We start from the raw sequence: 21,540 nt of genomic DNA, 5'->3' as shown, positions 1-21,540 counted from the left end.
CGACCTTGGGGCGGAAGTTGCCGACGCTCCGCGCGCCATTTTCAAACGGCTTGCTAGGCCCGTCCGCTCTTTCTTTCGGCGGAGGGAGAGGGAAGCAGCACCCGGTGGTGTGGAGTAGATGGCCTCCCGGAGCTGGTGAGTGGGAAAAGATTCAGTGGGGCTGTCAGCGTGCCTGGCCTGAAAGAGAGCGCGGCCGAGATTGGAGGCCGCGAAGGCCCGTTTCCATGGCGACGCGGATGACGAGAGGGCGGTGACGTCACTTGGAGTGGGAGCCCCTCTTCGAAAGGCCCCCAGGCTGCTACCAGAGCGCGCTGAGGTGGAGGGCCTTCCCTTGAGGCTTCACCGCTTCCTATCCTTACTAATCACCGCCAGGAAATCCCTGTAGCCTTTCAGCCAGGGCAGACAACAGCTTTACCTCCCTTCAGTGTCGAAAGGAATGTTATTGTGTGCTTCCAAGTGGTTTCCTACTTATGGCAACCTTATCATGGAGTTTCCCAGGCAGAATTTCTTCAAAAGAGGCTTGCACTTCCCTTCCTCTGAGGCCCCACCCACACAGCTGAAAATAACCCCACATTATCTGCTTTATTTATTTATTTGCGACATTTATATTTATTTATTTATTTATTTGGGGTTCTTTTACCCCTCCCTTCTCACCCCGAAGGGGACTCAGGGCGGCTTACAAAAGCAAAGGCACAATTTGATGCCTGCATCATAAAAACAATCATACACAAAATTACATCAATACACAGTTAACAACAATTATGCATTAGAACCATGAAATCAATGAAATCAATAAAACCAAATACAAACCCAATTTCTCCTCTTACATGGTCAGCGTTCGCTACTCATAGATCTAGTTTTACGTTCCACTTCATCAATCCAGTCTTACTCGCCTGGTTGTCTGATTTAGTTGCCGGAGTGCCCAAAGGCCTGGTCCCATAACCAAGTCTTCACCCTTCTCCTAAAGGCAAGGAGGGATGATGATGCCCTGATTTCCCCCGGGAGTGAGTTCCACAGGTGAGGGGCCACCACTGAGAAAGCCCTGCTCCTCGTCCCCACCAACCTCACTTGTGACAGTGGTGGGGTTGATAGCAGGGCCTCCCCAGATGATCTCAGACTCCGAGGTGGGACGTAGAGGGAGATACGTTCGGACAGATACACTGGACTGGAACTGTACAGGGTTTTGTAGGTCAAAACCAGCCACCCTTCTCTCCCTGAAGGGGACTCAGAGCGGCTTACAAAACATATAAACATACAACATATTATATTATTAGCATAGTAGGTAAAGGTAAAGGTAGTCCCCTGACATTAAGTCCAGTCATGTCTGACTCTGGGGTGTGGTGCTCATCTCCATTTCTAAGCCGAAGAGCCGGCGTTGTCCATAGACACCTCCAAGGTCATGTGGCCGGCATGACTGCATGGAGCGCCGTTACCTTCCCGCCGGAGCGGTACCTATTGATCTATTCACATTTGCATGTTTTCGAACTGCTAGGTTGGCAGAAGCTAGGGCTGACAACGGAAGCTCACGCCGCTCCCCGGAATCAAACCTGCGACTTTTCGATCAACAAGCTCAGCAGCTCAGTGCTTTAACTCACTGCGCCACCGGTGGCTCCTATTAGCACAGTACAATATCAGTATCATATATATATATATATATATATATATATATATATATATGGAGCCCCCCTGGTGGCGCAATGGGTTAAACTCCTGTGCCGGCAGGACTGAAGACTGATAGGTCACAGATTCGAATCCGGGGAGAGGCGGATGAGCTCCCTCTATCAGCTCCAGCTCCTCATGCGGGGACATGAGAGAAGCCTCCCACAAGGATGATAAAAACATCAAAAATCATCTCGCCGTCCCCTGCAGATGGCCAATTCTCTCACACCAGGAGCCCTGAGAGAGTGTGATTTACCAAAGTCACCCAGTGGGTTCCCATAGCCAAGTAGGCGTTTGAAGTCTGGCCAGCAGAGTTGGAAGAGGCCACATGGCCATCTAGTCCAATCCCTTGCTATGCAGGAAAAGCACAATCAGTGTCCCTGACAGATGGCCATCCAGCCTCTGTTTAAAAGCCTCCAATGAAGGAGCTTTCATCACACTCTGATGTAGAGAATTCCACAGCTGAACAGTTCTTACAGTCAAGAAGGGAAGCGTATTCAGAAGGGTCATACTTCAAACACTAATAAGGAAGTACCAGCAGCATGATCTAAAAGGGGTGGTGGCATCAATGCAAGGAAATATCTCCATAACAAAACTGGAAGACATGTCATATTGATCTATACCTTATCTTAAATGAGTGTCCCTACTCAGCCCTCATGCTCGTGTAATGTGCACATTTTTCAAATTACTTGCAGATTCTGATTGTTAACCCCAAATATCTCTGCTACAAATATCTTCACAATGACTACGGCTGCAGAGAGAAAGTTTGTTAATCTCAGGAAGCATTTGGATCAGCTGGGATATCGACAGCCTCTGGGAATAGAAAGCCTCCCATTGGTGGAAAAGCTTTTCAGGTATTGAAACAAAATGATATAATAAAAAGTACGCGGGATGTATCGGTATTATAGAATTAATGCAGTTTACACCACTGTAATTGTCATAACTCAGTGCTGTGGACTGATGAAAGTGGTAGTATGGTAAGGCACCAGAACTTTTGGCAAACAGAACCAAAGATCTTGTAAAAATATTACAATTTCCGTGGCAGTTAAAGTGGTGTCAAACTGCATGGTCACTTGTATAAATAAAAGTACTCACCAGAGCAGAACAATTCCTTGGTTTCTGCACAATACATTTCTGAATATAGGCATTTTGCATTTGGGTTTTGGTGCAAGCTCAGCAAGATGTCCGATCCTCTTCCTTTCCTATCCATGACAAGTAAAATATTCCTAGGCTGTTTCATCTTCCTTACAAGCTAGATAGCGATTAATCCAGACTCATTATAAAGACCAGAAAGTCACAGATTTTGTTCCAGTAATTTCTGGTTTTATTTTGGAGATGGTACGTGTTTTGTTCATCCCAGAATGTTTTCTGTCAGCTCCCATTATGATCAGTGACTTTTTTATACCATCTCTCTAGGACGGTTTATTTTAATTCAGTTTAAAATCGAAAGAACAGGAGCAATATTGGGACTTTTCAACCAGTTCGAATGTGCTTTGAGATACAGCAGTTGTCCCTCATGGATGAGGTATAAAGCTTTTTTTTACAAAACAACACCACTATGGATTTCAGCAATGGAGGCGCATCAAAGAAGACTACTAGGATGGAGGACATGGCCAAGATACAAGGATATATTGGTGAAGGGGACAACAGAGATGAAATCATTTGAACAATTAAAGACTTTATTTAGCAATATAACTTGGTTAAACTATCTACAAATTAAAGACTATTTTAAACAAGATCAAAAAACAGGTTTTGACTGGAACGAGAATACATGGGATAGAATACTAAAAACACAAAGGAAAACGGTTACAATATTATATAATAAATTGCTCCAGTGGATGACAGAAACAGAACAGGTGAAAACCTCTATGATTAAATGGGCGGAAAATATAAGAAGGCCCATCCACTTTGGGGAATGGGAAAGGATATGGAATAAAAAATTGAAATATACATATGCTATGGACTTAAAAGAAAATTGGTATAAAATGTTTTACAGGTGGTATTTGACTCCGAGTAGACTGAGCCATATGTATCAAAATGTATCAGATAAGTGCTGGAAATGTAGTGAGCAAGTAGGCACTTTTTACCACATGTGGTGGACATGTAAAGAAACAACAAAGTTCTGGTCTATTATTCATGAGGAGTTACAAAAAATATTAAAGAAAAGCTTTAAGAAGAAACCTGAATATTATCTTCTGGGATTTACAGATGATGACTGTAAACTGGATGAGAATGAAGATAAATTATTTACTTATTGCACAACGGCGGCTAGGATGGTTTTTGCCAAATACTGGAAGAATGGTGAGGTTCCGAGTATTGAAGACTGGTGGAAGAAAATTAAAGAAATAAGAGACATGGACGAACTAACTTTTTTGTTGAGAAGAAATGAAGGAAGAGTTTTGAGGAGGACAGATTGGTCCCTGATATATGATTATGAAAAGAAAGCTGAAAAAACAATGGGATGAGAATAGATATTAAGGTGAAGAAATATCTTGAAAAGATCCTGAGGTTGGAATGGAAGTCATTTTAGAATAGTTTGAGTAGTTGTACTGTATGTATTAGATGTTAGTTAGATATGGTGGGTTTTTGTTTTTTTTTGTGTGTGTACCTTTCCCTTTCCTACTGTTCTATCTTCTTGTTTTTTGTTCCCCCTCTTTCCTTGTGTGGATTGTGAAAAAACTTAATAAAAATCATTTCAAAAAAAAAAAAAAGAGATACAGCAGTTGTCTCACTTTTATTCTGTAACAATACATAGAGGACTTGAGAAAGCAGAGAGCTCCGTATCAACTGCCAATTATGATGAAGTAGTATGCCAACCCACATTCTGTGGACATCTGTTCTGGGTGGTGTAGCTAAAAAGGGCATTTCTAGGAAATGGTTGCTTTTGCTGTTATAACGTACATTGCTGAAATTTGTCAGTTTATTGTTCATTTGGTTTCAGTGATCTTCTTCACACAACCGAGAGTCTCCGGAGTACAAAGCTATCAGCTGGAAAAATTGAAAAAGAGTACAGCAACTTTGATGTTGTTTTGGAACCTTATCGAGAAGAAAATGCTAGGCTCACTCGTGAAAATAATGAATTACATTTAGAAGTGTTGAAACTGAAAGAGCAATTGGATCAACGAGTCAAAGGTAAGATGAAAGTTTATAGTTTCTTTGTGGGCCACATATTTTAACTGGCAACATTTGTAGTTGTCTCCACAAGTTATAGAATATAGGCCTTCAGAGCCCAATAGAAACACAGGAGTGCCCCCCCCCCCCCCCCCACTTTGCTGCCTTCCAATATCAAAAGAATGGCAGGAGGCAGCATTTCACTTTGCTGCGCTTCAGAGTCATTTACTATTGGGAAGTGAATATCCAGGCTCAGTGCTTTACACATGTGTGTCAAAAATATAAAGTGGATTGTTAATGGGTTGCTGTGAGTTTTCCGGCCTGTATGGCCATGTTCCAGAAGCATTCTCTCCTGACGTTTCACCCACATCTATGGCAGGCATCTTTAGATGTTTGTCAGAAGCAAGGCAAGTAAGGTTTATATGTCTGGAATATCCAGGGTGAGAGAAAGAACTTTCTGTTTGAGGAGAGTGTGAATGTTGCAATTGATCACTTTGATTAGCATTGAATATCCTGCAGCTCCAAGGCTTGGCTGCTTCCTGCCTGGGGGATCCTTTGTTGGGAGGTGTTAGCTGGCCCAGATGGTTTCTTTTTTATTATTTTTGTCATGTTATTTTGAGTGTTGATTTTAGAGTTTTTTAAAACTGGTAGTCAGATTTTGTTCATTTTCATGGTTTCCTCCTTTTTATTGAAATTCTCCACATACTTCTGGATTTCAGTGGTTTCCCTGTGTAGTCTGACATAGTCGTTGTTTGAGTGTTCCAGTAAGGTTTTGTACTGGGAGTTGCAGATTGTATATGATTGCCCTTGCAGATAAAAAGACATTGTTTGAAGAGGTCCTTGTGTATAGCATGGTGTAATTAAGAGAGAAGTAAAGTACACTCTGGAATGTTATTGTTCTCCCCCCCTCCCCCCACCCCTTTGAAGATTTGAAAGCTACACTGAGGAGAGTGGACCATGAGAATGCAGATATGAAATTTCTGAATAATCAGTATGTACATAAAATTCGATCATTGGAGAAGGAAAACAAAGCCAAGACTGACAAGATCCAACAGCTCCAAGAAAAAAATCTCCAAGCAGTAGTTCAGACACCAGGTCCAGTACCAAATTACGAGCACATTATTTCATTCTGCTTGTTGTGATGTAATTTTACACCTAATTAGTGGTGCATAAATATGTGATTTTAATAGGGCTTGATCCTGTTTGGCCCATGTCCTCACATACTGATACTAGGATACTGGTGCTAATGTACAGATGCGAGAAATCTAAGGTAATATAGTGTGCTTCTTTTTCATAAGCTGTACATGGCCCATCTGCAGTAATATAAAAAAATCAGTCTTTATAACATTTGCCATTTGGGCTTAAGTAATGTTTCTGTTCCTAGTTTGAAAGTGTTATTTCCTGTTTAATTGTGTAGCACTTTGAAAGTAGTTGTTATACTCCAGAAACTTTGTTTTTTTGGCTGCCACAAACAATGTTGAAGTGGTTGAGATTCTATGAGATTCTATATTGATTGAAAAATTAGAGCGAAATGTACTGCAGAATGTCCTGTAAAAACAAAGTTTTTGTAGTTTAATAAACCTTTGCCATGCCTTATGACAGAACCACTTAGGAAATGACATTTATAAGCCAGGAACAAAAAATGTGTTGCAAGTTGCTTCTGGAGTGAGAGAACCAGCCGTCTACAAAGATGTAGACAGGGATGCCTGGATGTGTTGCGGGAAGGCTTCTCTCATGTCCCCCATATAGCAACACCAGAGGCACTCCAAATGGCCAGCTACTGGTCAAAGGACATTTAATATAATGCCAAGTTTTTAGACTTTGTGTTTTCTCAAATACATCACAGTTGTACTATTGGTTTGCTCCTGACACAATAAATAAATTCAATCAGCAAATTAAAATTATTCAATTTTTTTGCCATTTCATTCAGTGGGATTTGTTCTCTAATGTATGTATATATGTGAGTATTCTATCAGAATTTGAACCGTTTTTCTTTTTTAGGAGGTAGGAAAAGAAATATTCCATTTAGGCGTCAACGTATGCAGATAGATCAACCAGCACCTCCTTCTGGAATTGGTGCTTATCCTGTTCCACAACCCGATGATCCATACATAGCAGATCTTCTTCAAGTGGCTGACAACAGGTAATTGATATGTCTCTTAAAATGTGGCAATACTGATAGTACTTTAAGAAATTTATTTATTTATTTATTTATCATGTCAGAAGCAAGTTACAGTTATATATATAATATATTTTAAAACACAAAAAAAGTTAAAAACTTGACTTAATGCTAAATGTTCTTTAACCAGAAGCTGGCCACTTGGAGTGCCTCTGGTGTCGCTGTGAAAAGGTCCTCCATTGTGCATGTGGCAGTGCTCAAGTTGCATTGTAGTAGGTGGTCTGTGGTTTGCTATTCTCCACAATCGCATGTCGTGGACTCTACTTTGTAGCCCCATTTCTTAAGGTTGGCTCTGCATCTCGTGATGCCAGAGCGCAGTCTGTTCAGCGCCTTCCAAGTCACCCAGTTTTCTGTGTGCCCAGGAGGGAGTGTTTCATCTGGTATCAGCCACTGTTTGAGGTTCCGGGTTTTCACCTGCCCCTTTTGGACTCTCGCTTTTTGAGATGTATCCTGTTCGGATATCAGGCTTGTTGACTGCTATCCGAACAGAGGTTGAGCCGTTGATGTCAATGCCTTGGTCCTTTCATTACATGCTGCTTCATCCCAGCGGATAGCAGGTGGTGCAATACCGGCTAAACGGTAGAATTTCTCCGGCGGTGTTAGGAATAGACATCCCATGATAATGCAACATGTCTCATTAAGAGCCATATCCACTGTTTTAACGTGGTGAGATGTATTCCACACTGGGCATTTGTACTCAGCAGCAGAGTAGCAAAGCGTCACTGTGTCTGATTGTGAGCCCCAGGTTGTGCCAGTCAGCTTTCTTACAATGTTATTTCTAGCACCCACTTTTTGCTTGATATTCAAGCAGTGCTTCTTGTTAGTCAGAGCACGGTGCAGCGTAACTCCCGAGTATTTTGGTGTGCTGCAATGCTCCAGTGGGATTCCTTCCCAGGTAATCCTCAGAATTTGAGATGCTTGTCTGCTCTTATGATGAAAAGCACACATCTGCATTTTAGATGGATTAGGAATCAGCTGGTTTTTCCCTGTAATAGGCAGTAAGAGCATCTAAAGCTTTGGAGAGCTTCTGTTCAACCATTTCAAAGCTCCCTGCTTGAGCGGTAATGGCACGATCATCAGCATGGATGAAATTCTCTGTTCCTTATGGCATTAGCTTGTCGTTTGTGTAAATGTTAAACATTGATGGAGCAAGCACATTCCCCTGAGGCAGGCCGTTCTTCTGTTTTTGCCATCTGGCCCTGGAACTCAACAAAAAAGCTCCTATTTTGTAGCAGATTTACTATGAAGCAGGTAAGGTGGTAGTCCTTTGTGGAATTATATTTTTTTTTAAGAAATTGAAGCCATAAACCATCAGACTTGGTTGTGTTAATATTTTAAGGGGAATTATTTTTAATGTGGTTTAATGTATTTTTACTGTTGTTGACCTGTTTATGTTAATTTTAATGTGTTTTAATGTATTTTTGCTGTTGTTGACCTGTTTATGTTAATTTTAATGTGCTTTAATGTATTTTTACTGTTGTTGACCTGTTTATGTTTATGTTTATTGCTGTGCTGTAATGATTGCCAATTGTAAACCACCCTGAGTCCCCCTTTGGGCATTGAGAAGGACAGGATATAAATGTTTGAAATAAATAAATAAATAAGTGTTTCTGCACAACAGAGTAAGGAACTAGCACCCATAAAACATCCCAGATAGAACTTAATAATTTTATTTTATCAACATGGTCTCTGAACTTGCCATATTTCTTTAAATCACAAGTGGACAGTGTTTTTGGGCTGTAAATCCCATTAGCCCTGGCTATAAAGGGATTACAGTTCAAAAACATGGCAAGGAGCACACCTGCCCACTTTTACTCTAAATGTATGAAAATAATTGGCTGCTTTGTGACCTATCTTGAGTGGTGAAGGAAAGAAGATGAGTAACCATGAAACAAATAATGTGAAGACTGTATTGGGGAATACATTTTCTTGAGGAAAGAATTCTTTAATGAAACTATGTTCCAATAAATATTTCAGAATTCATGAGCTACAGTTGGAACTTGCTGACCTGCATGAAAAAGTAGAGATTGCTGAACGTGGAATGAAAAATTACAGCAAGCAGGTAAATTAAGTTTCAGGGTTTTGTTTTTTAAAATCTATAAAATGCAAGATATCCTATAGTTTTTCTTGAATTATTGAAGGTGTGTATCAAAGAAAACTCAGGATTTTGTGTTTATGTTGGAAGAAGGCAATACTGATTTGGTCTACAATACTTCAAGTAACAAAGGAGAGGGTTGCAAGATTTGGTGTAATTACCATATATACCCACCTTGTAAGGGGCCAAGCACTATTTTTAGAAAATTTGAAACTCTCAGAAGTGAGGGAAATGACTTGTCAAAGTCCGGTTGATATTAAAAAAAATATCATTACCCTGCATTAATGAATTTTCAAAAGGATAGTGATTTCGTTTTCACAGGTTGAACTCCGCGATAGTGAGATTGAGCGTTTAGTACTTGCCCTCGATGGTGGGCGCTCTCATGATGTCATATCTCTGGAAGCCAAAAGCAGAAGCAATGAAAAAATTATTGCTCACTTAAACTTACAGGTAAGACTCTGGTAACTCTTATCAGTTTGTCCAATCAGAAACTTCTGAGATATTCCTCAGCCCCAAGTAAAGTTTTTGTGAAGTGCCAGAACTCCGAATCATATGTATACAAGGCAGTTCTTTATTTTAGTGCATAGTTCCGGCTTTCATTGTCAATTTTTCTGTACAAGTCTTGATAAGCTTGTTTTAAAAAGTGAATAGTCTCACACATCTTTGTTTAGCTGTAATAGTGCTCATACTGGTTTGTTCATTTGTATTGTTTTTTATGGTATAAATGCATTTCAGGTAGAATTTCTACAGCAAACAAATAAAGAGCTTGAAACACGCATACAAGAGCTTTTGGACAGTAGGCAAAATGTGACGAGTGAGGTGGTGGATTTAAGTAATAAAAATGATGAACTGTGCCAAGAACTGAGTGAAATAGATCATTTGGCTCAAGAATTGGAAAGGCACAAAGAAATGGTACTCCAGACAGCAGATAAGGAAATTGGAGAAGCTAAGGTAAGGAAATTCTGCAACTTGGTAGAACATCAACACTATGTTCTATCCCCTATGCTAAGTCTCCGGAGCACAATCTATCGCAGATAGATTATATTTTAAGTATCTCAAAATGTTGTGCAGAAAAAGTGCTTTGCTTGAAGAATTGATGATAAGCTTCTATGTCAATGTCTACGCATAACAGACTGGATTTCTTTGGTTGCTTCAACTTCACACTGTTTTCTGGTTGCAGTGGCTTTGTGCTCCTTTCTGGCCCTCCTATTTTATTAGGAGTTCCATGTGGTGTGAGATCTTAGAGAAGGGTGGAATTGTACATTATTTACAATATTGTATTTATATTTTGAGGATGCCTGCCATAGATGCAGGCGAAATGTCAGGAGAGAATGCTTCTAGAACATGGCCATACAGCCTGAAAAACTTACAACAACCTAGTGTTTATGTTGTTCAGCACTAGGTACAAGAACACCATTGGGGGATGAAAATCGTTGAAATGCTGCTTGGGTTCTGTATTTCAGTGATTTTGAGGGAGCAATGTGGTCCCTAATCTGTTGAATAAATGGGCGGATGCCTATTGATTCTAATGCTTCTGGACACTAAAGTGAAAGCGTTTCCTTTTCTCTGATGAGATCTGGCCCACATGAGTTTGAAGCTGAAATGGCAGTAATCCCTTTATATAATTGCACAAGCTCATGAGCTGCTTTTCGTAGAAATAAGAGTACTTTGTGTTTTCAGATATTTAAAGCACTTTACATATATTGCTTTGTTGTAATCCCTTGTTTGGTATGTCAGATTATCCTGTATTAGAGTTCGAGGCAGAGATGAAGGCCTGTCCTGTTGGTTGTCCCAATTACAATATGCCCATTGAATCAATAGCATTTACATAAGAGCTGACACAGCATTTGACTATTCATTGAATAGGTATATTTTAATTGGGGCTACCACTTATTTCAGGCCTATCAGTGTTTTACGTGAGGTGAGTGAATTCAATAATGGACTACATTTTAACAATTTCATATTCACAGTTCAATCTCTTATGCTTTCCCTATCAAAGTTTACTTACAACACATGTGAACTTAAATAACTTTTTTCATTACACCTGTTTATGTGAGTGAAAATTGTAAGTAATCTATACACATAATAAAATTGAAATTATGTATGTGTGTGTAGGGGGGGGGTGAGGTGTCCACTTACAGAGACAAGCTCCTGCCTCTACAAACAGCTATAGCTCCCACTACTCAAGAGACAACAATGGCCCCCCCTCCAATGACATAGCAGATTATAGCGAGTTCCATGAACATGTACAAGAGCCCTACCAGTGTCCTCTACAAACACCATACTGCCCACTACCCTAGTGAAGGCTTTCATATCGGAACAAATTCATCCTACATTTTATGTTTCCTCCACCATGCACATCCCAGTGTTCTGACTCTCTCCATTGGTGTGGAATTTGCATGACCCTACCCACTGTCTCTCCCTTAACCCTTTCCTATTCTTTTCTATGGCACACAGAAACAGAGGAATTGATCAGCAACTGAACATACTAGAGAAGTTTGGAGAGAATTCACGATTTATAGGAGTTGCAGGACCTGGGATGTATAGTTCACCTGCAATTAATGAACACTCAGAATTCCACCAAAGATGGAATTGGACCAAACTTGGTACACAGAGCCCCCATGACCAGCAAAAAATACTGGATATCTTTGGGGGGAAATTCACTTTTATTTGCGGGAGTTGTAGTTCACCTGCACCCAGAGAGCACTGGGAACCCAAACACCGATGGATCTGGACCAAACTTGGCACATGTGATATTCCGAAATTTGATTACTGGAAGGGTTTGGAGGAATTGACCTTTTGTGGGAGCTGTAGTTCACCCACAACCAGTGACACCCCCACCTCCACTGATGGTAGACCTGGACTAAACTTGGCACACAGAACCCTCATCCCTAACTCAACCTATAGTGGGAGTTGTAGTTTACCCTAAACCCAAAGAGCACACTGAACCTCACTGATGATGCATCTAGAGAAAACCTGCAAAACATAACAAACTTTAAGTACTGATGGAGTTTTTTGGGATCAACCTGACGTGATGTGAGTCGTAGTTCACCCACAATCTTACGCATTTTGTACTATTAAAATTGACTTTTTCAAATCACCTGGGCAACGCCAAGTACCCAAGCTTGTAGGAAAGCTTACATTTATTAACCTTTCATCTTCCATGTGTTTAAAAAGGAAGGCATTTGAAAATGTAACAGAGGAAAAAATGGTGTTTTTATAAAAATCTTCAACTTTAAAAAAATGTTTATTACTCATGATTTTTAGGAAGAGATTAAGAAAAAATCCAGTGAAATCCAGGATCGTGAAGAAACTATAGCAAGACTTAAGTCAGTAAGTAATATTACTGCTGCAATTAAATTTAGTTTTCCTAAGTAAATGCATTTTCATCTTTAATTCTGCTATAAATGTGCCTCATAAAAGACAATTGTTAATAATTCAAGAAAGCAAAAATATGATAGCATTTTGAAGCTAGTGAGTTTTTTCATTTACATCTCAACTGAAATTTAATGCAGAAATATGACAAGTACAGGATTTTATTTCTTTCAGAACTCAGATTTCTTTCAAAGTTGTGCTGCTAGGGCTAGATTTTTGCTGCAATGTGGATTTAAAATGGTCAATCACTAATATTTTTGCTTAAAACAAATAGTATGTTTGAAAGTCATTGTTTGCCAGTAATTGTAGAAAGGAAACAATTTTAATGATTTCAAGTCCCACAATTTCAACAAGGGATAGAAATAGAATTTTAGGCAGACAATTAAGTAGTCTGTTACTATAAGCAACTTGCCACTTGACAAATATTCTTCTCTATTTTATCTTGTCTGAAAAATGTCTGGAATTTAGCTACATTGTCCACATAAGTATCACTTAGTTAAAATAGAATAGAATCAAATATTAGGTTTTATATGAATAATTTTAGATTTTTTAAATATTAATTTATTTTCAGGAATTAACTTCATCTCGCAGAGAAAAAGAGAGACTCACAGAAGAACTAATTGGCAAAACAGATGAAAAACAAAATCTTGAGTTTTTGTTAAACCAGGCTCAAACAGAGAACCAAAGGCTGACCAAGAAAGTTGAGAATCTTGAAATTATAGGTAAGCGTTTAAGGAACTTCATCTTAAAATCTTAGAAAATGCAAGGAGAAAAGTGACAGAACGTTACTGAATTGCTGAATTGTTCATTATTAGATAACTTGATCTTTGAATCCATTCTTGAACCTCCTTTATCTGTAGTTGGATGCTTCAAAGGGAGACCCAAGCAATAAGGCTTATATAACACATGTCTTCATAAAAGGCTTATATAATGTATGTCCATAATAAAACTTCAAAGAGAGATACCTGTCAGTATATCGGAACATAGCATTCTTAGAAGTGCAATATGTCTTGACACATTCAGTTTTAAGTGCAGTGCTACTTGTCTATTTGTGTACCTTTTGTTTATATAGGCAGTCCCCAAGTTATGAACAAGATTATTTTCAGGTTTGTTCTGAAAATGTGAAAATTGCTTGTTCATTCTTTTATCTCAGTACACATAGATGGCCTACTCTGGTTCTCACAGTTGCCTTTTCCCATTTATTTGTGTTAAAATGAGAACCCGGAGCTGTATTTGGCAGTTGCATCCTATGTAACAAAAGCTAAATTGAGCATAACTTATTTTCTTAGGATTTGCTTCATCCATGCAAGTATTCTGCTCTAAGGGGCAGAAATTGAATAATTAATTGGGAGTAATAATTCACAAGATCCTTTGGGCATCAGATTGAAAAAAAGTAAAGCAAAGCTTGATTAACACATGCATTAATTCTGTCTTATTCCATGAGGCTTTGAGCTAAAGTCAAACTTGTTCAGTTTTAAAGACTATTCTAGTTCCATTATATAACTCTGTTGAGGAATGAAAAAGATATAATTAGAGGTGCCCTTCTCTTCTTTATAACCTTTATCACTGCTCAGTAGCAAATCTTGTAATTCAGTAAAGAACAGAACAACTATTCCAAGTGAAATAAATAAAAGTGGAGTTGTAGTTGTTTTACACTTTTTTGAGTATCGTGGCTAGGCAAGTTTTGATAGGTATATTATATAATGTGGTATCCTTTTGGTTGGCAAAAAAGACATTGGTTAAATAAAATGTTGAGTGTCCTGACAAGTGTATTGAGCTCATATGTGAAAACCAACTTTCAGATTTGTCACACATTTGAAGTTATTCTCATCCTTGTGGAAAATTGTGAATGAAAATCGAAAGTTTGCAAAGAGTAGTGACCTTTTATATTGTCAACTGTAAATTTGTTAATGCTTTAAATGTGGGCAGCTCTTGATAAGGGATGTTGTTGCTCATAGTTGTTGATTCCATTTTCTTACAGATCGGGAGCTTGTCACAGAAATAGAGAGGATGAGATTAGAAGGTGGCATAGCGCTTGGAGACAAGGCACCTTCTCGCCTAGATGCATTTATAAAGACCATAGAAGAAGACAGGGACTATTATAAGCAAGAACTAGAGTGTCTCCGAAAAATATTTAAAAGAAAATCTAGCCCATTACGCAAATCTCCAGAAAAGGTATTTCTTTTTTTGTTAAATATGGTACTTATTTACTGCCCTTGAAATGTCCAACAATGCTTCAGCATTAACTCATTTCACAAGATAAATGACCATTAGCGTTACTACCCTACTAAGGGCTGATTCTTGTCCATTTGAGTCATGCTTCCTTTCCTTTTCCAGCTCATTAGAGAGGCCAGAGTGGGATTGGTCATGTCAAGGCCAGAGAGGAACGCGGCTAAATAGTTTTAGACCAAAATCGGGCTACAGCGACCTCACTGTCTGTAGCTTTAAACAATTCTTCCTCCGTGCATGAGGCAGGGCATTGTGTGCAAGTATACAGATGCTGAGTTGTTTGTTCTGCTCCATAGTTGCACAAGGTGGTGGATTCTTCTAGGTAGTGTCATTTAGCCAGGTTGTCTTTTGATCTCCCAGCACCACTTCTGAATACAGTGTTTCCTAAATGTTGGTGTTCGATCAAAGGTGACACGGAAAAATTTAGGATGGGAACAGTGTTTAAGCTTTTGGCTTTCCCAGGTAACTTTCAATTTCCTGTTGGCCTCATGAAAGGAAGTGTTCAGTGCCTTGCAATAGCAGGACAGGATTCCAGCAACTTTAAAGGAGACATTTACAAAACTGTTGTTGGAAAATACTTATTGAATCACCCATCACCAACATCCAACTTCCACTGTTGTTTATGTGCAAGATAATGGACTATATGGCAATATCCTAGTTGTAGTGCTTCCTGACTGAAGTGGCTTGACTTATTTACTATTTATTTATCTAAAACATTTATATTCCTCCCTTCTCACCCTGAAGGGGACTCAGGGCAGAGCATAGCATATATATGGCAAACAATCAATGCCAGGACACAAATTCTTATATACATACATAAACATTAAAATCATTTATCAAAATATTAAAATACACCATTTACAACCGTCCTAGTCATCCATGTCAAGTCTAATTGGCCTGGTAATCTTTCCTATTGCTGCTTTATTGCCCTGTCCCGAAAGCGACTTCAGGCTGATTACACTATGTAACATTATTTTTGTCCCTGAATTATAAATGCCATTTCCTAATTGGTTCTACCATAAAAATATGGAAAAAGTTTATTAAACTGCAGAAACTTTGTTTTTGCAGGATATTCTGCAGCACATTTTTGCTATAGTTTTTCAATGAATATTTCATCGAGTCTCAACCAATTCAGCATAGTTTGTGGCAGCCACAAAAATGAAGTTTCTGGAGTATAACAAATGTTTTCAAAGTAAGCACCACACAATTAAACAGGAAATAACACTTTCAAACAAAGAACAATTTTTTTAAAAAAATGCTTACATAGTGTTATGATATAAGACATAGTTTGTGCATCTTAGGGCCCATCCAGACTGTACCTTTATTCCAGGAGCTCCCGGTTCAAAATGCATGGTGTCCCAATGACGGCTCAAATAAAAGGTTAATTCAAGACAAAGCAGGGAAATCCTGCTTTATTCCAAATTAATTAGATAGCCCATTAGATCCGGGCCTTCCTAAAAGGCCTGGTTCTAATGAGCTGTGGGAAATGACCCCTGGGTAGCTCACGACTACCCAGAAATCCATTCACATACCCATCTCGTACCTTCTGGGAGGCCAGAGATGCGAAATGACCCCCACACCCTTCCAAAAAACCTTCTGAAAAGCCCTAAAATTGTTAACGTACCAGGCCACCATTAGGCCTTACAGCACACTTCCTGGAATATACCAATTATGTGTGTGTGGGGGGGGGGGGGGCAAATCATTCTGCCACCCCTGACCTTGTGTGTAATGGGTTCCAGAAAGTGTACTGCAAGGCGTAATGGCGACCTGGTAACTTCTTAACCATTTTTAGGGCTTTTCTGGGAGAAAATGCGTTGTATCCGTGTTGCTGTAACAGTTCTGCTGTACTTTGTAAATAGAAATATAGATCTGACGTTAAATATAATTTCCCCTCTTTTCTTTTGTTTCTTGATGTCTTTATTTTACAGAGTGACAATCTTAGATTAATTACTAGAGAGCGGGATGAACTGCAATCAATGTTAGATAGATTTGAAAAACACATGATTGAAATTCAATCTAATGTCAAATTGTTAACTGCAGAAAGGGACAAACTAAGTATTCTTTATGAACAGGTAAGTAAATATGTGATTGCTAGCAGTCAGCAGATGGGATAATTGGAACGTCTGAGTCCTAAAAATTATGTTCATTTTCACATTCATATTCAAGAATAAAGCAGTTGCAGAGATGGGGTTAAACCTGGAAGCAACAGCTTTAAAAATATAGTATTGTATTGGTTTCAGGACTCACTAGGTATACCAAAAAATGTGGATGCTCAAGTGTCTTGATTTAGGAGTTTGCATGCTACTCAAACCAACCATCCCCCCATTCACACTTCTAAAAGTGTCACCACTGTTTCTCCCCTCTCTGACAATTAGTTTCTCCTTGCTCTCTCCTTCATCCAATCCCTTCCATCCCACCAGTATTGCGTGCACCCTAAAAGCAGTAGTTGTCACAGTGTGCACAAGCCCTGAGCTCCCCAACAACCACTTCCCTCTCTTTTCTTTTGCTCCCTCACCTGCATGCACATGATCTCCAGCCTCTCTTTCTCGCCCTAAAATTGCTTTCTGCTCTTCCTTCTGTGCTCATATGCCCCAGCCTTCCCAGCAACCACTTTTTGTTCTTTCTCATCCTGGCATGTGAACCCCTCTCCAATCTGACAACCATTTCCTGCTCTTTCTCCTTTTTGCTCTCTCCCCTGCTCCACTTCAATAGCTTCTTCACACTCAGCAAGGGAGGATCACAGAATTGAATATTTGAGTTTATTTATTATTTTTGATCTGTGGGTTATTGAATCTGCAGATCCAGAGCACATGGATCAGGAGCGTCCAGTGTACCTGCAAGATACAGAAAGTAAAGACTTTCTGTATATTTTTCAGATTTCAATATTAATGACAAAAATACGTAGTATGATCATTAATTCCTGCTTGTGCCATAATAGCCTAGCATTCTGTGAATTTGGAGGAATGCCCAAAAGTTCAATATATGCACCAAGTCAGTGCTGAATCAGATGTTTTCACATATCTGGAAAAAATTAGGTCATTCTTCCTCTTTTCTCTCTCTTTTTTTACCCCGTTTTTTCTATGTTTTCTCCCCTCCACAGAAAAAAACCCATATTGTGTGTGTGTGTGTGTGTGTGTGTATGCTTCTTTAATAGTCACTATTACAATAATAATTTTGTACTTGTAGTCACAAGATGAGTTAAATTCTCTGCGGAGAGAAACAAAAACTTACTTGGCGACCCAAAGTCATACAGAAGAAGAAAGAAACATTGCAATGACAGATTTCAGAAGAGTAGTGGCAGAGAAAGAAGGGCTAAAAGAAAAATTAAAGGTCAGCTCTTTTTACAAAGACTGTGCGCTGTTTGAATCCTGTAAAAACCTTTGGATGCTTTCTTACCATAGAAGATTTTCTTTTCTCATGGGTGTTTCATTTAATCAAATGACTTCAGTTGTACAATTTCCCAAGTGTTAAGGCACATGTTGCAGTTACATCAGCTATATGTCATTGTTTGTTGTTTTTAATATCACATTACCAACATTTCTCTTGTTGCTGCTGCTGCTTAGTAGTAGTAATGCCGAAATTGTATGTCACTTCAGCACTTCTAACAAATCATAGAAAAAAAATATGAACACAAAAAAGGCCAATAAAATAGTTCCTCCATATGAAATAATCTAAATGGGTGGAAAACTGTCTTTAGTTCTTATTACAAAGCCTAGGTTTCAGTGGCTGTGTCTAGATTATAAGAAATGTTCGCAAATGCCACTTGTCGGCTCTTACAAGTGACATATTTGAGATTGATTTATGTAAAACAGTAGCAGTGCCATCAATTACATTCTTGTTTAATCTCTTGTTTCTAATACACCACTGGTATAATTTAAGGGATAAGAGGTATACATGAATATCACTATCTGAGGGTTTCACTGCAATAAGATGTTGAGGTTTTAGTGATGAAATGAAAATGTGTACATATGCTCATTTTGATTATTCAAAGGTTCTGCTATTCCCTACTTTTGCTGCATCTCACATCTATATAGTTTAAGACAAGTTGGATGGAATGTATATCCAATTTTACCTGAACCATGCTGTTCTGCCAATTTACTTGCTGTATATACTCATGTGTCAGACTCTGGAAGATCTTGGGAGTTAAAATCAAGTTCATAACAATAAAACCCTGGAGACAAGTGGTTTATTCCTTCTTTCTACACTACTAAAAAGACAGATCTAAAGTTTTCCCACTCAGACCTCCTGTATATATCAACCCCAACTCCCATCCACCCCTGTGGCCACAGTCTGTTAACTGAAGTTTCAGTTTCCTTCACAAAAAAGATGTCTTATCTACACTACCTTCCCGAACTGTACCCAACCTCTTCCTCTCTTACACACACACCCCTTCTCCCTTCTTTATGGCAGAGAACTGAAGCAGCCAGTCCCAGGCTGATACGGTTATTCTGACACATGTAAACATTTTGATTTTTTTTTGTTGAAAAAATGACCCAAAAACCCTGGATTTGACTTATCCATGGGTCAGTGTAAGTATTGTACAGTAAATAATTTAGAAAAAAGAAACACCCCTGAGTAGAGTAACACAAATCAGTCCCAAAAGAAGTATCACCCCCTCTAGTCTCTCTGCCATGGTGCCACTTCTGGCCTTCTGAATGCCTATATAGGATATGACAGTGTCAAGAGGTGAATGATCCCTTGGGGTAGCACTGACGCTTTTCAGTGTATTGTCAAAGGCTTTCCGGCCAGGGTCACTGGGGTATTGTGTGGTTTCTAGGCTGTATGGTCATGTTCTAGCAGTATTTTCTCCTGACATTTCACCTGCATCTGTGGCTGGTATACATACCATACATCAAATGAACCACTAACTATATAGGGAAACTGGTGAAGGAACATAACCTATAAACACTCTACAGACCCACTAAGAAAATTCAACAAATGCTATGTTCAGCAAAGGATAAGAGGAATCCTCTAACTACTGCAGGAGTCTGCCGCATCCCATTCAGCTGTGGACAAGTCTACATAGGGACCACCAAACGCAGCACCGAGACACAAATCCAAGAACACGAAAGGCACTGCAGACTAAAAAAAATCAGCAATAGCAGAACGCATGATAAACCAAGCTGGGTACAGAATATTATTTCAGAATACAGTAAATCTGGACCATTCTGACAAGCACTATGTCAAACTACACAGAAAAGCCATTGAAATCCACAAGCATGTAGACAATTTCAACAGAAAGGAAGAAACCATGAAAATGAACAAAAGTGTTCAGAAACACCACCCAGACAAAGGATGTCTCCAGGAAGCAAGCAATTCAAATGGAACAAAGACCAGGCTACTTCCATGCAGATGCCCTACTCACATGCTAATGGGTGAATCCTAATCATCCTACTCACATGCTAATGGATGAATCCCACTCAACACACACAAATCCAGCTTGCGAAGTGCACCGTTTACACATTTTTAACAGCCAACGGTTCTTTTCTCCTACCCTGGACATTCCACAAGTATTCCACAAGTGGAATGTCTCATCCTGGACATTCCACTTGCCTTACTACCATTAGATCCTCTGAAGATGCCAGCCACAGAAACTTCAGGAGAAAATACTGCCAGATCACGGCCATACAGCCCAGAAACCACACAACACCTAACTGATGCTTTTCCCTCTCTGAAGAATGACCCTCAACTTAGCCATCGGGTCCTATCAAAATCCATAATTTTCCCCCAAAACTTACCCACAACTAATACATGAGATCATCTTATACATGAGTATATACAATAGCTAAATTAGTTTAGTTAATAGTTATAAATGGTTAATATGCTTTTCATATTTCAATTAGATTAAATAGGGTTTTTTTTGTTGCTATGTGGCTTCAAGTTATTTCCGATTTATGACACCCCCAAATGAAGCCATGAAGGGGTTTTCTTGGTGATATTTATTCAGCAGGGGTTTCCCAGTACCTTCCTTTAGCCTCAGAAAATATAACTCCCTCTGCATCACTAGTAAATTTCCATGGGCAAGCAGGGATTTGAACTTTGTTCTCTAGATTCGTAGTGCAGCACCCAAATAACTCTGCCATGCTTACTCTCTAACTTATTCATATGTGATATATTTTAATTATATTTAATTTTAAAATATTTAATTTATGTTATTAGACCCAGCAAGAAGAAAACTCAAAACTAGAAAAGGAACTATCAGAGTTGGAAAATACTCTACATACAGTAAGCATTCACTGATGTCATAATTAATGCATGCATAGTTGTGGAATGTCATTTTTTTTTTTGTTTATGCACTGACTATTGAGATTGGGATCATTACTGGAATATTTACTCATTTTTTCACAATGAATTGGATATAAAAAATGTTGATAGTCATTATACACTAGTAGTAATACGTTTTCTACTGGAGTAACTAAGATCTCTAAGATGTCTAAAAGCTGCAATCTCTAAGATTGCAGCTTTTCCCTCTGGTTTTCTAGTATCTGTTTTGGTACATTATATGTAGGATTTTTGTTTAGCTTTAAAATGTACATATTAAATTTCCTCAAGAAAAATACAATACTCAGCAGATTAAGTAAATAATACTCATTTCTTCTTTGTACTGTAGTTGGAAACAGAACGCCTTGATCAAGTAACAACAATTTCATTATTCAAAGAAAAAATAGTCAGCTTAGAAGATGAATTACATGTCAAGTCTCACCAGCTTTCCCAAACCTCCGAAGATACTTCACAGTTAAAGACAGAGTTAAGCTCACTTCAGTAAGTTCAGCTGTGTTTTTATTTCAAGTCTGAATATTGTTGTGTGCCTTCAAGTCATTTCTGACTTATAGTGACTCTCAGGTGAACTTATCACAGAGTTTTATTGGCGATATTTGTGTGAGCTGGTTTG

General features: G+C 38.9%; 1 protein-coding gene across 2 annotated transcripts in view; it reads left to right on the top strand.

Annotated features, from left to right (window-relative positions):
* CEP135 (centrosomal protein 135) overlaps positions 1–21,540 on the top strand; it is a 41,919-nt gene continuing 20,379 nt past the window's right edge. For both annotated transcript variants that reach the window (XM_067468758.1, XM_060778543.2), the window contains exons 1-15: positions 1–135; positions 2,355–2,513; positions 4,601–4,791; positions 5,698–5,865; positions 6,772–6,913; positions 8,927–9,011; positions 9,366–9,494; positions 9,780–9,995; positions 12,312–12,377; positions 12,991–13,141; positions 14,401–14,594; positions 16,577–16,720; positions 17,835–17,978; positions 20,808–20,873; positions 21,259–21,410. In XM_067468758.1, coding sequence (XP_067324859.1) covers positions 2,401–2,513; positions 4,601–4,791; positions 5,698–5,865; positions 6,772–6,913; positions 8,927–9,011; positions 9,366–9,494; positions 9,780–9,995; positions 12,312–12,377; positions 12,991–13,141; positions 14,401–14,594; positions 16,577–16,720; positions 17,835–17,978; positions 20,808–20,873; positions 21,259–21,410 — 1,961 coding nt within the window. In that variant the 5' untranslated portion in view covers positions 1–135; positions 2,355–2,400. The remainder of the gene's footprint in view (positions 136–2,354; positions 2,514–4,600; positions 4,792–5,697; positions 5,866–6,771; positions 6,914–8,926; positions 9,012–9,365; positions 9,495–9,779; positions 9,996–12,311; positions 12,378–12,990; positions 13,142–14,400; positions 14,595–16,576; positions 16,721–17,834; positions 17,979–20,807; positions 20,874–21,258; positions 21,411–21,540) is intronic.

This window comes from Anolis sagrei, chromosome 5 (assembly GCF_037176765.1).
Source record: "Anolis sagrei isolate rAnoSag1 chromosome 5, rAnoSag1.mat, whole genome shotgun sequence".
NCBI lineage: Eukaryota > Metazoa > Chordata > Lepidosauria > Squamata > Dactyloidae > Anolis > Anolis sagrei.
The sequence above is the reverse complement of the archived record's forward strand: the minus strand, read 5'-3'. Positions and strand labels throughout refer to the sequence as shown.